This window comes from Haliotis asinina, chromosome 8 (genome assembly GCF_037392515.1).
Source record: "Haliotis asinina isolate JCU_RB_2024 chromosome 8, JCU_Hal_asi_v2, whole genome shotgun sequence".
Lineage (NCBI taxonomy): Eukaryota > Metazoa > Mollusca > Gastropoda > Lepetellida > Haliotidae > Haliotis > Haliotis asinina.
Genome location: NC_090287.1, coordinates 12,638,358 through 12,653,053, shown reverse-complemented (window position 1 = coordinate 12,653,053; position 14,696 = coordinate 12,638,358). Strand labels below are relative to the sequence as shown.

At 41.9% G+C, this 14,696-nt stretch overlaps 1 protein-coding gene across 1 annotated transcript; it reads left to right on the top strand.

Annotated features, from left to right (window-relative positions):
- Positions 1-1,697: 1,697 nt before the first annotated feature.
- Positions 1,698-12,302, top strand: LOC137293521 (uncharacterized). The gene is made up of 3 exons (XM_067824120.1): positions 1,698-2,018; positions 8,874-8,952; positions 12,034-12,302. Exons 1-3 carry the CDS (start codon positions 1,698-1,700, stop codon positions 12,300-12,302), a joined length of 669 nt encoding a protein of 222 aa, XP_067680221.1.
- Positions 12,303-14,696: the final 2,394 nt, after the last annotated feature.

Sequence of the window (14,696 nt, the reverse complement as noted above, 5' to 3'; positions counted from 1 at the left end):
ATTCTTTCCAAACCTCTTTATGAAACCGATTTCAGTTTGAACAATAAAACTACAAAAACCAAACACACGCTGTTTTGTCAATTTAGTGCATGTATGGCGTGGAGAATAAATAAAATATCACACTCGGCCTCATTACATACGAATTTCAGTAGAATACTTTTATAACGAACACGGATATAACGAAGTGACAGATATAGCGAACTGTTTTAAAAGTCCCGAATAAACCACAATATGTTATCATATCAAAAAGTCGTGAAAAACAAATTCCCTATCACGTACTTAATGGCTATAGCGAACTGATTTGCAATCTCCACGAGTCCCAGGTAACACTAATTAAAGGTGTGAATAACGAACTGCGACGTCAGATACCATAGGAAGGATGCTCGTTTCGAATAATTCGTATGTAAAGAGACCGAGTCTACTATTCTCGAATTGCCTCACTTTCTTTTGTTGTTATTGCACGATATTGTTTTTTATTCCATGGTACCGTTTTTTCAGCCCGTCAGATTATTTTCGGCTTCATCGACAAACATGTCTTGTCATTCTAATGGTTCATACTCATTAGCCCTGGCTTGTCATGTTCTGACTTTTGTTAACGTATTGGAAAACAGACAGGAAATTGCTTTTCTGGTCAAATGGTGCAGAATGAGAGTGTTGAAGTAGAGTAGGACATGCTCATTCGTCTGGGTGCCATAACTGCCTTTCACTACTGTTTTGACTTTTTCCTACTATTTGACGGTTTTACCTGTTGGTGGTCAATGGAACTGGATATCCTCTGGCATTGGTGGCGAAAGTACTCAGGGTTACCGGGATCTTGCCATGTAAACTTTGAAATTGCTTCATTATACGAAAATGATGTGTTTGGAAATGAAATTGCTTGAAATTAATTATCATAAAACGTAGTACACTTAGCTGCATTCATTTTCAGCAAATGTGTAAACCGGTGATGTTAAATGCTGCATAGGTTGTGTGAAGTCTCTACACTCGCATGAAAGTTTATGAGAATTGAACAGTAGAACATTAAATGTCAATCATTCATGAGCTGGGTTGATTGTTTCATGTGTCTCCCTAACAACATAAAAGCATTCCGTTTCACATGAAACAAAACAACAACAAAATAACTTGTTACTTGATGCTGGAAATAATGAACGCAACCAGGCTTCCCGCCGATCAAAATATGAATGACAAAAACGTCATGGTAGATATCCGCCAACAAAGACGTCGTCTCTTCACTTCACAATGATTACAAATAACCGTATAGATCCGTCATTGAACAGACTACCACTGCATAAATTAGCATTTGTTCTCCTGGCTTTGTGTTGGCTGCATGACATACTCCAGTCTGTGACTGTGAAAGAAATGAGATCATCATTCGCCGTGTCTTTAACAAAAGAGGTATCCAAGGAAACTTCAAAGATCGATGTAGTTCGAAGTTTCTTTACAACGCAAGCTCATCAGGACCTTGCGCAGTCACAACTTCATGAAAACAATTTACTGCTGGAAAACGCAAGATGAGACAGTTGAGAGTTCCTTACAAAATACATGCTTAGCGGTATCAGCTTTGACTAAGAAGATAACAGTACAGTGTTTCTGGACCATAATTGGAAACATTGTGACATTTTCTTGCAATTAATACAAAGAGGTGATTTTGACTCTACGAATGCTTAACCGTTGCCCACGCAGTGACAAAGTCAACGATGATAAATGTGGTATCTGTTGTGGTAGTTTTGTTTCTGAGTGTGACTCAAGCAGCCATGGCATGTACCGAACTCTCAGAGAGACTTTCCGGCAGTGTGTTCCAAAAGCAGCGTCTGTCGGGCTCCACCTATGTTATGAAGTCCTCACGTACCCAGTACCATTGTGCCATGCAGTGCATGTATGATGTTATTTGTACCTCCTTCAACTACGACACAGATACGTCTTCGTGTGAGCTGAACCACGAAACATCTACTACAACACCAGGAATGGTAGTCAACGCACCTGGATGGATTAACGTCAATGCCGATAGCTTACCACAGGTATTGTCATAGTAGGGTATTGATAATTAACTGCAAAATACTCTTCATGAATATGTCTGCTAGTTATGACTATGTCAAATGTTTTACAGTGTAAATAGCAAAGGGGAAGGAACATATTGAAAGTATTTAAGTTCTGCTCCAGAAAGGAGCTCTGCAACCAAAGTGAGTTGAAGGCAAACGTGTTCCATGAACATGCAAAAAAAATGTTCAGAAATTCCAAACTACCATAGGCTCAAGTTCACCACCAGACCTATATATATGCCAATTTTTTTGAAGAAATATGGATGGTGAACTGCCAACAATTTAAGTCAAACTTGTTGCCAAGGAGTTCTGCTCTGAAAATGACAAACGTGCGGACTGACACACGGACGGTGAAGTCCATTTCAATACCCCCGCAAAACGCGTTGCAGGGGATAACAAGAAATCAGCGGCTTGTCTGGACTCGAAAAACAACAAACAGCCTTATACATTCGGTAACATAAAATACAATGCTAGCGGTGATATATCGTGGGTATTGAGGATCACAGCCCAAATTCGTAGTCATAATTCACTTGTAAATCTATTTGGCGAGTGAATCGTATTATACATGGCGAGTATTCCGTGCATAAACAATCATGTTATCGTAACCCAATCGTGAAGATCGATGCTCATGCTGTTGATCACTGGAGTATCTTTTCCACATTAGATTATTTACAAACCGCCGCCATGTAGCTGGAATAGTGATGAGCGCGGCATAAAGCTAAACTCACTCACTTACTTGAAGGTGAAGAAAAGCCTGAAGTGATGCAGCTACATTTCTTACTTGAAACTAATTGACAAAATTATAGGACTGACCAACCTAAAAATATGATCTGGCGAAGCAGTAGTTAAAACCCACGAGGACAGATTCCTGACTAGCCAAAGAGACGCAACTCTACGCAGCGAGGTGAGGGGTCTTAAACAACTGGGCCGCCTCCAATTCTACTTAAATTATTAAATATTTGCTGTGGTGAAAACCCTCGAAATTATTAGCACAAGGAGTTAAGTGTTTCAAATTCTGCAGATGCTGATTTGGAATAGGCGACCTGTAACACGTTCGTCCGCAAGCAGACCTAAAATGGAATCGTGTGGTCAAACATTGTTATTATATTTTTCATGTAGTCGTTGAATTATAAAATGGTTTGTCTCGTCCAATATTCCCAAGTCACCTTTTCATGACAACAACATGCATACGATCTCGTGATTGACTTTGTAACTTCAAACATAAACTGGTATGTTTTGTAGCTCACATCAATTGCAGCTCAATATCGCGTAACATGGCAATGAAATGTAATGTTAAACAATGTTGCTATTTTTTCCATCCTGCTCTTAAGATTTCTTCATTGAACTATATGCAACTGTGTATTTCTGCAATAAATACATGTTTACGCTTTTGGGGGCAGTGTAGTCTGCAATCTTCTAATGCAAGATGGTCGATTCAAAAAAGAGAGTCTACACCACATGTTTGGGCCCATAACATTTTAACATTACTATCTTCATTTATTTCGGGGTGGACTTCATAAGTGAGACCGGAACTGTTAGTTAGCATCCACCTGACGAAGGGGCAAATCGCTTGCGGTGGAGTTCTGAAACTGGAGTCAAGTCTGTTCCATTGATGAATCACGATTTCTTCTTCACGGGCGAGATGGGACACAGCGTGTTTCCCTTCAGAGAAATGTACGTCTTGCTCCTAACTACATCCGATAGGTCGACAGATTCGGTAGAGGCAATGTGTTGGTGTGGAGTGCGATATCCAGCGAACAATCTGATGGTAGTGGTTCAGGAGAACGTGACAGTAAATCGGTACCTCAACGAAGTCATTATATTCCGATTATGGGCAGACACGTGGAAATGTTTCAGCATGACAACGCTACGTCACCTATAGCACGTGTCACAGTCCGATACCTTGACAATTCTAACGTCAATGTCTTGCCATGACCTTCCCGATCACCAGATCTAAACCCGATAGAACACCTAAGGGATGAATTCGATCGACGAGTACCTCATTGTCAAAACACGCCTCAGACTCTTCGACAAATAGCCATTGTATTGCAATAGGAGTAAGGAGGAATTCCTAAAGAGAGACGTCGTTGACGTATCCAGTCTGTGGAAGAAATAGTATATTCACATAGAATGTCCAGAATATGCCAACTTTTGAAACTTGACCACTGTTTCTGCAACGTGAATGATATTTTCCAATTTGTTTCTGTTCCTATTATTTTTGCCATTAAATTGCAGGACCTGTTTAACTGTTAATTACCAACCACCCGACGAAGGGGCAAGGAATACCACAGGAACATTGTGTAAACAATAAAGAAGAATTTGACATCCGTAAACTTTGTCTTATATTAGAATACCGACTTCTAAATGCCTGTCAAGAATCTCACTTTACACCAATTTGTATTGATTTGTACACAGACCTAACTTATTAATTCTACAACAGGTGTGGTTGGTTTCACACTGAAGCCTTTTGTGTTCGGCTTCCCGAGTTACATTGACATACTGATATTTTTTTTTAATGCTAGAATTATTTTCTGTGATCCTTTAAAGATATCCAGCACGCTATGTAGCCGGGAAACACAATAACAAAAAGCATATCGATACTATATGCCGTGTTGGCAACGCACAACAGGAATCAGTTTTAATAAGCAAGAAAATTAGCCGTACAACACAGAGGCGAACCTTCACACATCAGCAAGATAATTTCGGTCAGATTTTCTGAGACAGCAGAACTTTCCGGTACTCCCCTGGCCCTCTGTTTCTCCGTACCTGTCCTCACTATCGAGCACGACAGGGATGAAATGGAGCGAGGTTCACATCAAGCCCAGAATCAACAAAAAGAGTCTGCTGAAGGGTCAGTGTAATGAGTGTCAGCTCTGAATAACGCCCTTGAGAAATGCTTGAGTAAATTTAAGCTATTTCTGTATTTGTTTTAACACTTGAATTAAGTTAACAATTTCCTAGCTTAAGGAGAGTGATCCGCTTCGTTCAAAAAACAAACTCCGTGCTGTTTTGTAAGTTTCTGCACGCATCTGACAACCGAGATTTGGTCATTCGACGTCCGGTATACTCAACAACTGAGTCATGTAATACATCAGATATTGAATTATAGCTACCCATAGTTTTCAATTTCGGGGCGCCTTCTTGCAGGTTACGGAAAGAGGCGAGTAGTTACGAATGTAGAGATATTAGTTAATGGTAAGTTATATGCGGATTTTGTGTGTGTGTGGATAGATCTGTGTCAGTGACCTGAACATTTTGTAAGTCCCTCAAGTAGTAAACGTTGTCTGATTGGTTAAATCTGTTAAACCGTCTTGCGTTTGACTGGACGGTCATGGGTCGCTCAAAGGCTACCTGACACGACCTTCTACTAGGGTTTGTTAGACTCAGTGGTGGAGTGTAACGAATAACACTGAGACTAAGTTTACTTAGACTGGACTGATATCAAGATGGAAATTTCGCTTCCGGTTTTACTTCTGGGTTCACTTCTTGGCACAGTCCTGGGTTCATTTCACGTTTGGTTTTGCTATTGGTTCATTTCTGTTTTCACGTTTGGTTTTACTATGGGTTCGGTTTCACTACGGGTTCACTCCTGCTTTCACGTTTGGTTTTATTATGGTTACAGGGGAGCGTATTACTCTGTTTCTTCGTCTCCGATAACCGGTCCCTTGGACTACATCTTCCACTGAAACACTCAAGAAAGAAAATTTTAATAGTTAATCAATAAAAGTACCGGATTAATTTATAAATAAGTTAAGAACTTTTCCTTGATCACTTGTCGAGCCAACGGCAATGGACAAACTGAAATCGTAAATGAAAATCACCAGTGGAACCAATACAAAATTTACACATTCCGTGTTTTCTCGCCTCTCATTCACATTTCTACTTCAAGCTCGGGTGAAATTATATTAACGCAAAACTTATTTTCAAACATTTCTTTGAACTATCTAAGTAGTAATCAGAGATCATGGAAGATGTTACAAGTCCCTATTCTCGCACTGTTAACCTTTCCACATTCCCAATTCCACCAAGGTCTGGAGACTAAAACTGAAGAGTAATTGGGTGGACTGACTGTTATTTCAATAATCTCCTTTGAAATATATCCGTTTGAAAGCTGTATAATACCACAGATAAAGCGGAGATTTGTATGCTGGAGAAAGAGGGAAGAAAAACATAGATGAAGCCGTTTTATGTTCCACCTAGGTGTATGATAATCTTAATTAATTTTAAAAATTAACTGTTAATAATTATAACATGAAAGAATGACCACAACAATCACCCCAGTCTCCGTGTAATAAACCTTATCTCCAAACTCTTGACGAGACAACACCTTCGTAAGAAGAATCTTCATAAATTTACCTTGCCAAATCAACATATAAATCTCAGAATTTCATTAAACTGAGGATAAAAGTTGTTTTACAAACAATCGTAGATTCGCAATTACTGGTTTGCATTACAGAGGGGTAAGCATATTGAATGGAACAGCGAGAACGATCAGGGACGGTCTAAGTTAAGCCTAATCACTTACCGCACGTGCATTTGTTTCACTGTTCCAACTATTCCGCTTATCCTCTTTTCTTTGCAATCAGACTGTAGTACCATGTACCATGCGTCAGATGTTCAGTTCACGGTGAAGTACGAGCTGTGTTGTAGCCTAGTACCCAAAGAAGACCTGATTCCTCTCATGAATGAGTACAATGTGTAAATCCCATTTCTAGTCTCCCCTGTCCTGATATTGCTGAAATATTGCCAAAAGTGGCTTAATGGTGGACCAGTTCGCATGTGAATATTGTTTTATGCCGCAATACAGCTGTAACACTGCGGCCTGGAAGTAATAGAAGCTGGGCCCGTCAAATAACTGACACCATACATTTCTGTGCAACAGCTGCAACTAATGAAGAGTACAACGTTCTGGCGAATACTGAGACCACCTAATCCTCAACAACGTCTCTCATATACGATTGAGTACTCTACCTCCTGGAACCTCCCAAGTGAGTGATGTAGAATAGGGTTACGATGTGTCGTAGGTTACGATATGTCGTAGGTTACGGTATGTCGTAGCGTTACGAACGGTTTGTGGATAGAGACCCCGTTCATCTTCTTGTGTGGCACTACACTACTCAGCATTTGGTAAGGACCAAATTTGTCATCTGACGTCAAATTTGTGATCGTTTGGAAATGTTGGGCACTAAAAAGATCTTAAGCATGGTGTACTTGATAACGACGAGAAACGAATAATTGAGCTCGTTGTCAACGCCAATCATCTGCATCTATATACGTAATACGAATACCAAGTCAGCGAGTCTGGTCACCGGATCTGTCAGTCTCCTCTTACGACAAGCATGGGTTGCTGCACACCGAACTATTCATACTGTGGTTGATGGGGAGGCTTTTAGGTGCAAATTATCATAAGTACAAATGGCTCATGTATTGTCAACCACACGTCCGTTACACAATCAACCTATGATACAGGTAGAGAGAGGTAGACTTACCATAGTACACGTGTCAGTACCGTTCTGGTACACGTGCCTAAGATGGTCTTTTAACCTCTTCATACTGCAGCGCTTAATCAAAGAAGACAGACACGCCAAGGTTCTGGCTGTGCAGTTTCGCTCAAAGCCGTTCATGTTTCCTTAGATTTCGAAAAAATTGAATCTGTTGTGCTACAGCACATTCGTTCACCCAGATGGCGGTGCGGTAGCCTAGTGTTAAAGCGTTCGCTCGTCACGCCAAAAGACCCGGGTTCGATTCCCCATATGGGTATGTTGATGAAGCCCATCCCGTTGTGATGTTGCTGGAATTTCGCTAAACACTAAACACATTGCTCTTTGACATTGTTTTCAGTAAGGATTCAACTTTATGCTTAAGTGTGTGCCCATAAACACAAGTTTTCAATGTTGATTCACAGGCACACTGTAACACTGGTCATTTTTCTCTGTTGCGCAACCCCATTCAGACAGTAGAACACAAACGAGTCCACTGGTCTCCCACAACTGAGGTTTTTGTGTTTTGGGTTTTACTCTGTCAGCATATGTGGTGTTTGGTTTCGCTATTTAGTGATACACATCTTACACCTACATCACTTTGTACTCTGTACACCCTGTATGATGTTCTCTTCAATTCTGCGTGACATTGCATGTCGATCTGGTTGTCAATATTTGGATAATGAAATGTTTTGTGTTTTTTTTCTTTGTTGTAAACAGTTATAAGTCAGCAGAGTAGACTTTTTATCCGAGAGTTCTTTAATTGGACACCTCAACAACACCTCAAACTGTATATGCCTAGCGTGCGGGTTTGCAATCTACAATGGTAATTCCAGCTAACACGTACTGATACGTGTAAGGACTTAAACCTAAAGTAAGAACGGCAGTATTTTCACAACTCAAGGTTGGCAAGGTTCCTGGGTAGAAATGAGGCACAGCCTCCATTCTTACATGAAATACTCATCGTGTAATTAGCCAACTTTATAAACTCACAGGTTTGTTATTCCAAGGATCCAAGTCTGTTATGTATCATGTTTTCGAAATTATCAGTTAAACTATAAATTTTCACCTTAGAGAATTGTGCAAGTCTAAGGACTTGTGTCTTTCATTGGTCATTTTTTTTCAGAAATTATCACTTAAACTAGTCTAGCTATCACAGGAAGCGATGTAATTACATTTACTTCAAATCATAAAAAACAGCCGCGTGAATGTTTATATCATAAGTTTTAAAAAATAATTAAACACCATATTGTTTTAAACACCAGACAGCTAAATATTTCCTAAATGTCAAAGTGTTTTCGTGTAGAAAGCGGTTTGATGGTGGCATTTAGAATGTTCTCTCTCTCACTTACAGGCACTTGTCGGCACATGTGCTGCTCGCCCTTGCCCCCGGGGAAGTGTCTGTATCCACGGCACCAGTCAATGTATAGAACGTAAGTCCTGTCTAAACATGCGCTCGTGCTGATTTAGAAAAGGTATTTGTTTCTAAGCAGCATAATACACGAGATACACGTGCGAGATACACGTGTTTAGAATGTTTCGCTTGATTTGTTTACCGTTTTAACATAATTGCTAAAATTCAGTATATCTTCTCTTAATGGTGCCAGAACCTTGTGAACTGAAGGAATGGTAATTATTAGGATTTTTATGTGTTTATTTTTCAGTCTTATTTCCCCCTTCTGTCACGGTTGAGAGTGATTAAATTAACTATAACGCATGAAAGGGTGTAGTTGTCTGTGCTTGTCTGGGCGTCTGGTGATTATTGCTAACACTGTGAAATACTGTACTACAGTGAGTGAGTTTAGTTTTGCGCCACACTCAGCAGTTTTCCAACTACATGGCGGTGGTCTGTAAATAATCGAGTCTAGACAATTTTATCAACAGCATGAGCATCGATCTACGCAATTGAGAACCGATAACATGACTTTGAAGGGCATTTAGAAGTGGAATACATAGGAATGAAGATTTTTTGGATATCAACTTCTTTATTATGAGAACAAAACGTTTCGGAGTAAATGCTTACCCCTTCATCAGCTGAAAACACAACGTTTCGGAGTTAATGCTTACTCCTTCATCAGGTGAGAACACAACGTTTTTGAGTTAATGCTTACCCCTTCATCAGGTGAGAACACAACGTTTCGGAGTTAATGCTTACCCCTTCATCAGGTGAGAACACAACGTTTCGGAGTTAACACAACGTTTCGGAGTTAATGCTTACTCCTTCATCAGGTGAGAACACAACGTTTCGGAGTTAATGCTTACTCCTTCATCAGGTGAGAACACAACGTTTCGGAGTTAATGCTTACCCCTTCATCAGGTGAGAACACAACGTTTCGGAGTTAATGCTTACTCCTTCATCGGGTGAGAACACAACGTTTCGGAGTAAATGCTTACCCCTTCATCAGGTGAGAACACAACGTTTCGGAGTTAATGCTTACCCCTTCATCAGGTGAGAACACAACGTTTCGGAGTAAATGCTTACCCCTTCATCAGGTGAGAACACAACGTTTCGGAGTAAATGCTTACTCCTTCATCGGGTGAGAACACAACGTTTCGGAGTTAACACAACGTTTCGGAGTAAATGCTTACTCCTTCATCAGGTGAGAACACAACGTTTCGGAGTTAATGCTTACTCCTTCATCAGGTGAGAACACAACGTTTCGGAGTTAATGCTTACCCCTTCATCAGGTGAGAACACAACGTTTCGGAGTTAATGCTTACTCCTTCATCGGGTGAGAACACAACGTTTCGGAGTAAATGCTTACCCCTTCATCAGGTGAGAACACAACGTTTCGGAGTTAATGCTTACCCCTTCATCAGGTGAGAACACAACGTTTCGGAGTAAATGCTTACCCCTTCATCAGGTGAGAACACAACGTTTCGGAGTAAATGCTTACTCCTTCATCGGGTGAGAACACAACGTTTCGGAGTAAATGCTTACCCCTTCATCAGGTGAGAACACAGCGTTTCGGAGTTAATGCTTACTCCTTCATCGGGTGAGAACACAACGTTTCGGAGTAAATGCTTACCCCTTCATCAGGTGAGAACACAACGTTTCGGAGTAAATGCTTACCCCTTCATCAGGTGAGAACACAACGTTTCGGAGTAAATGCTTACCCCTTCATCAGGTGAGAACACAACGTTTCGGAGTTAATGCTTACTCCTTCATCGGGTGAGAACACAACGTTTCGGAGTAAATGCTTACGCCTTCATCAGGTGATAACACAACATTTCGGAGTTAATGCTTACTCCTTCATCGGGTGAGAACACAACGTTTCGGAGTAAATGCTTACCCCTTCATCAGGTGAGAACACAACGTTTCGGAGTTAATGCTTACTCCTTCATCGGGTGAGAACACAACGTTTCGGAGTAAATGCTTACCCCTTCATCAGGTGAGAACACAACGTTTCGGAGTTAATGCTTACTCCTTCATCAGGTGAGAACACAACGTTTCGGAGTTAATGCTTACTCCTTCATCGGGTGAGAACACAACGTTTCGGAGTTAATGCTTACTCCTTCATCAAAGACTTGATACGATATCAATATGGAGATGATGCAGTTACATCCATCAACAGGTACAACCTGATGAAGGAGTAAGCATTAACGCCGAAACGTTGTGTTCTCATAATAAAGAAATTGATATCCATAAAAATCTTCATTCTTAACCGATAACATGGGTCAGCCATACGAACCTGACCGTCCGATCCCGTTAGTCGCTTCGATCAATTGTAGCCCGGATCTTGATGGATCTATCATGCCCAAAATGAATAACGCATCGCGACACAGATACCGACTCTCATCAGATCCGTCCTCATGTTACCCCAGTAATGCCATTCACCAGACAGGGTAAATATGAGTTGAGTCATTTATGTTTTTGGGTATGACGTAACTGGCCTCCCAATCAGCTCACGTTTCCTTCTTAAACGGGCGGTGAGGTAGCCAAGCGGTAAATATTTTCGCCTGTCACGCCGAAGATCCGGGTTTGATTCCCAATGTGAACAAAACACACACACACACACACACACACACACACACACACACACACACACACACACACACACACACACACACACACACACACACACACACACACACACACACACACACACACACACACACACACACACACACACACACACACACACACACACACACACTCACAAACAAAAAAACCCATCTTATCTCCTTATCTCACATCTCACCCAATCGGTGTGTAAGGGTAACAGAACTGAAATACTGTTTGAAACTGTACAACGCTCCCCTTCATGATAATGTGGGGGCTATGGGGTTACTCTGTGGGTTAAGCGTCCACTCGTCACGCAGATGACCCGGATTCGATTCCTCACATGAGTACAACATGTAAAGCAAATTTGTGGTGTCCACGCTGTGATATTGTTTGAATTTTGCTAAAACGGCGAAAATCTAAACCCACTCACTCATAAATATGTTGTCAGGAGGAAAACCTCAGTCCCATACTATTCGATGTGCCCTAACCTTGACTTGTGTCTATCAAGGTAAGCTGTGTGTGCAGTTTGAAGGAGGGAGGGCTTTCTATGGAGGAATGCACAATGTGACCAAGAGCGGCAAGACATGTCAGCGATGGGACTCCCACACACCCCATGAACATCTCGGGAGGAACGACTCGCCAAGCAACATGCAAACAGTCACCAGTATGGAGGAGGCGGGGAACAGGTGCTTGGCGGAACACGGTGACAATATACCGTGGTGTTACACTACAGATCCCTCAGTACGATGGGAACACTGCAGTATTCCCAATTGTTAAGAACCATGTTAGTAACAGGATCGAAAGGGTTGCTGTTTTATTTCTATGAGGTATATTTGTATTTGGAAACTAAATCCAAAATGTGTCATTATTGATACTGCAGCATAAGGGGTGTGTAACATATGTAGACGTTGTCGCAGTGTAAAGACACCCCGAACCAACCTTAGCGGCCATGCATCAAATTGTTTACTCTTTCATTATGGACCATGCGAAGCCTTGGCAATTCATGTCTTTGTCCTCTCTTTCAAACGGGTGACCAAAGCTAAAAATTAGGAATCATTCAGATAATCAGTATTATTGTAATTCCATATCCAACATTTTTAGTTTCAGTCTCTCGGCCTCCGTCGGCGACTCCGTCAGACTAGGGCTCTGCTTAATATGCTGACGCCGAAATTTGGCAGACTTCTGCCGCTCCTTGAACTTTTCAACCTTCTCCTGTCGCTCAATCTCATTCTTTCGCACTTGCTCGTGGTGGCGCTTTTCCTTTTCTTCTAGTTTCCGCCTCAAAGACTCGATTTCGATTGGCGGCAGTCTCGATGCACGTGCAACATGTGAACTGAAGTCATCGTCAAATTCAAGGTCATAACTAGTGCCGCAACTTGTTTGTCGAACAATCCCCATCTGACGCAGCTCGCGAAGGACCACATCCGGGTTCTGCTGGTCGTCGGATCCAGTTCCGAGAATTCCCTCCTTCTCGAGCTCCTTTCGGATAGCACCCCCTTGTAGTCCTAGTTTCCCATATTTCAGAGGTCCAAGGGAAGGCCCCAAAGTTCCAACGCTTTTTTCTGGCAAAATGTCCATCTGATAGTCACTTGAATTTAGTATTGGATATTGTAAGATGCAGTCCAACTCGTGTGGACGTTTGTTATGTGTACTTGAGGATGTATCACACATCAACCAAGGTGGCGGGGTATTCAAACCAATTCTGTCCCTTCCGGGTTCTCGCTTGTCAGGCAAATGATGATCAAGTAACGGAGAGCGAGGAAGATGCCCAGCTTCACAATGTTTTACAGGATCTGACATGCCGACTGGATCCTTTACTTTGAGTGCTTTGTCTGACACTTCTCGGAATATATTCTGGTTTGTAACTTCTGCTTTGTTTGTCTCATGATTACTAGATGAGGTACCAGCGAGGATATTCCCTTCTGTTGTCACTGGACTCGGCGACATCCACATCAGGTCTGCCGCGTCCTTAATGTGACCGTAGCTTTCTCTCGCTGCCATTAACAACTGAGGGGATCCAACCTTGCGATGGTTCTCAAGTCCAACCAAACACTTATCCTTTCCAAAACGAGATGCACGGCGACCCCCTTTATCCAAAACTAATTTTGCTGTATTTCTAAGCGGTGCCTCTTCATGAATGTTGGGTACGCACGGTTTGGTTGCCATGAGAGCCACATCAGAGATAGCATCTTTGTTAGCAGTCTCATCAAAAGATCTCTTACCCGTAGACAGTGTATTTACAAATCCTTCAACAATGGTATCACTCTCAGAATCAAGGCTATATACTTGCACGGCGCCATGACTATAGCCCCTTCCAATTTCCGATGTTCCAGAAGTCTTGCCTTCCTTTGACGACGCGGACCCCATTACAACAGATGATCAAACTGTTCACAAGCAAGAATTTATCACTGGAACTGATACTTCTACAAAATCTGCCGTGGCTGTTACATGCATTCATCGTGACGTCATTGTTATTGAACGAGACGTCATATCATGATTCATGACGTCATCTCTCTATGCCGTGTTGTTAAGTTGACGTCATGACAATCCTGATTCATTCTCTTGATGGTGACAGCCGCATAGGCCGCGTGATGGGTGCTGCCGCGGGAAAAGAGCAAGCCCCGAGAAAGGGGAAGACTTGGTGCCACCCTGTGCAACACACATCCATCAAATCAGAACTAGCAGAGACTAAAATCATTCCAAGTAAGGCGACGGTTACGCCGAAGTGTGCTAATAAGGTTGTTCTAACCCCGAACTCTCTACCGAGGAGCACATGTGATTGGAAAAACAAACATCTGAAGTGTTCGCAAGAGAATACCACCATGAATACGACCCGCTCCCTCTGCAAGCAGTCTGTCCCTGAAAGGAAGCGAGAACATGAGCCACCACCATTGTCTTTATCTGGCAGCGCCGGGTCCTTTAGCAGAAGCTCAATTCATGACAGCAGGCAGACGTCAACGAAAAGATTTGAGGATATTCCTGTCTCTCGTATGTGGCGAGACGAATGCGTTGGGGAAATCACACACAAGGACGCTTTCAGTCCAGGAAGCAATGCTAAGAAAGATGCACTTTCTCAGAAAAGGAAACCAATAGATTTGGACGAATCCATTTTAAAGGACATCGATGAAATAGAGAGCAACTACATGGCTGGACAAAAAGCTTTTCAAACAC

Coding starts and splice junctions, on each gene's coding strand:
- LOC137293521 (XM_067824120.1), top strand. CDS start 1,698: ATGATAAATGTGGTATCTGTTGTGGTAGTTTTGTTTCTGAGTGTGACT. Junction 2,019..8,873: donor ATGCCGATAGCTTACCACAG/GTATTGTCATAG, acceptor TCTCACTTACAG/GCACTTGTCGGCACATGTGC. Junction 8,953..12,033: donor CACCAGTCAATGTATAGAAC/GTAAGTCCTGTC, acceptor GTGTCTATCAAG/GTAAGCTGTGTGTGCAGTTT.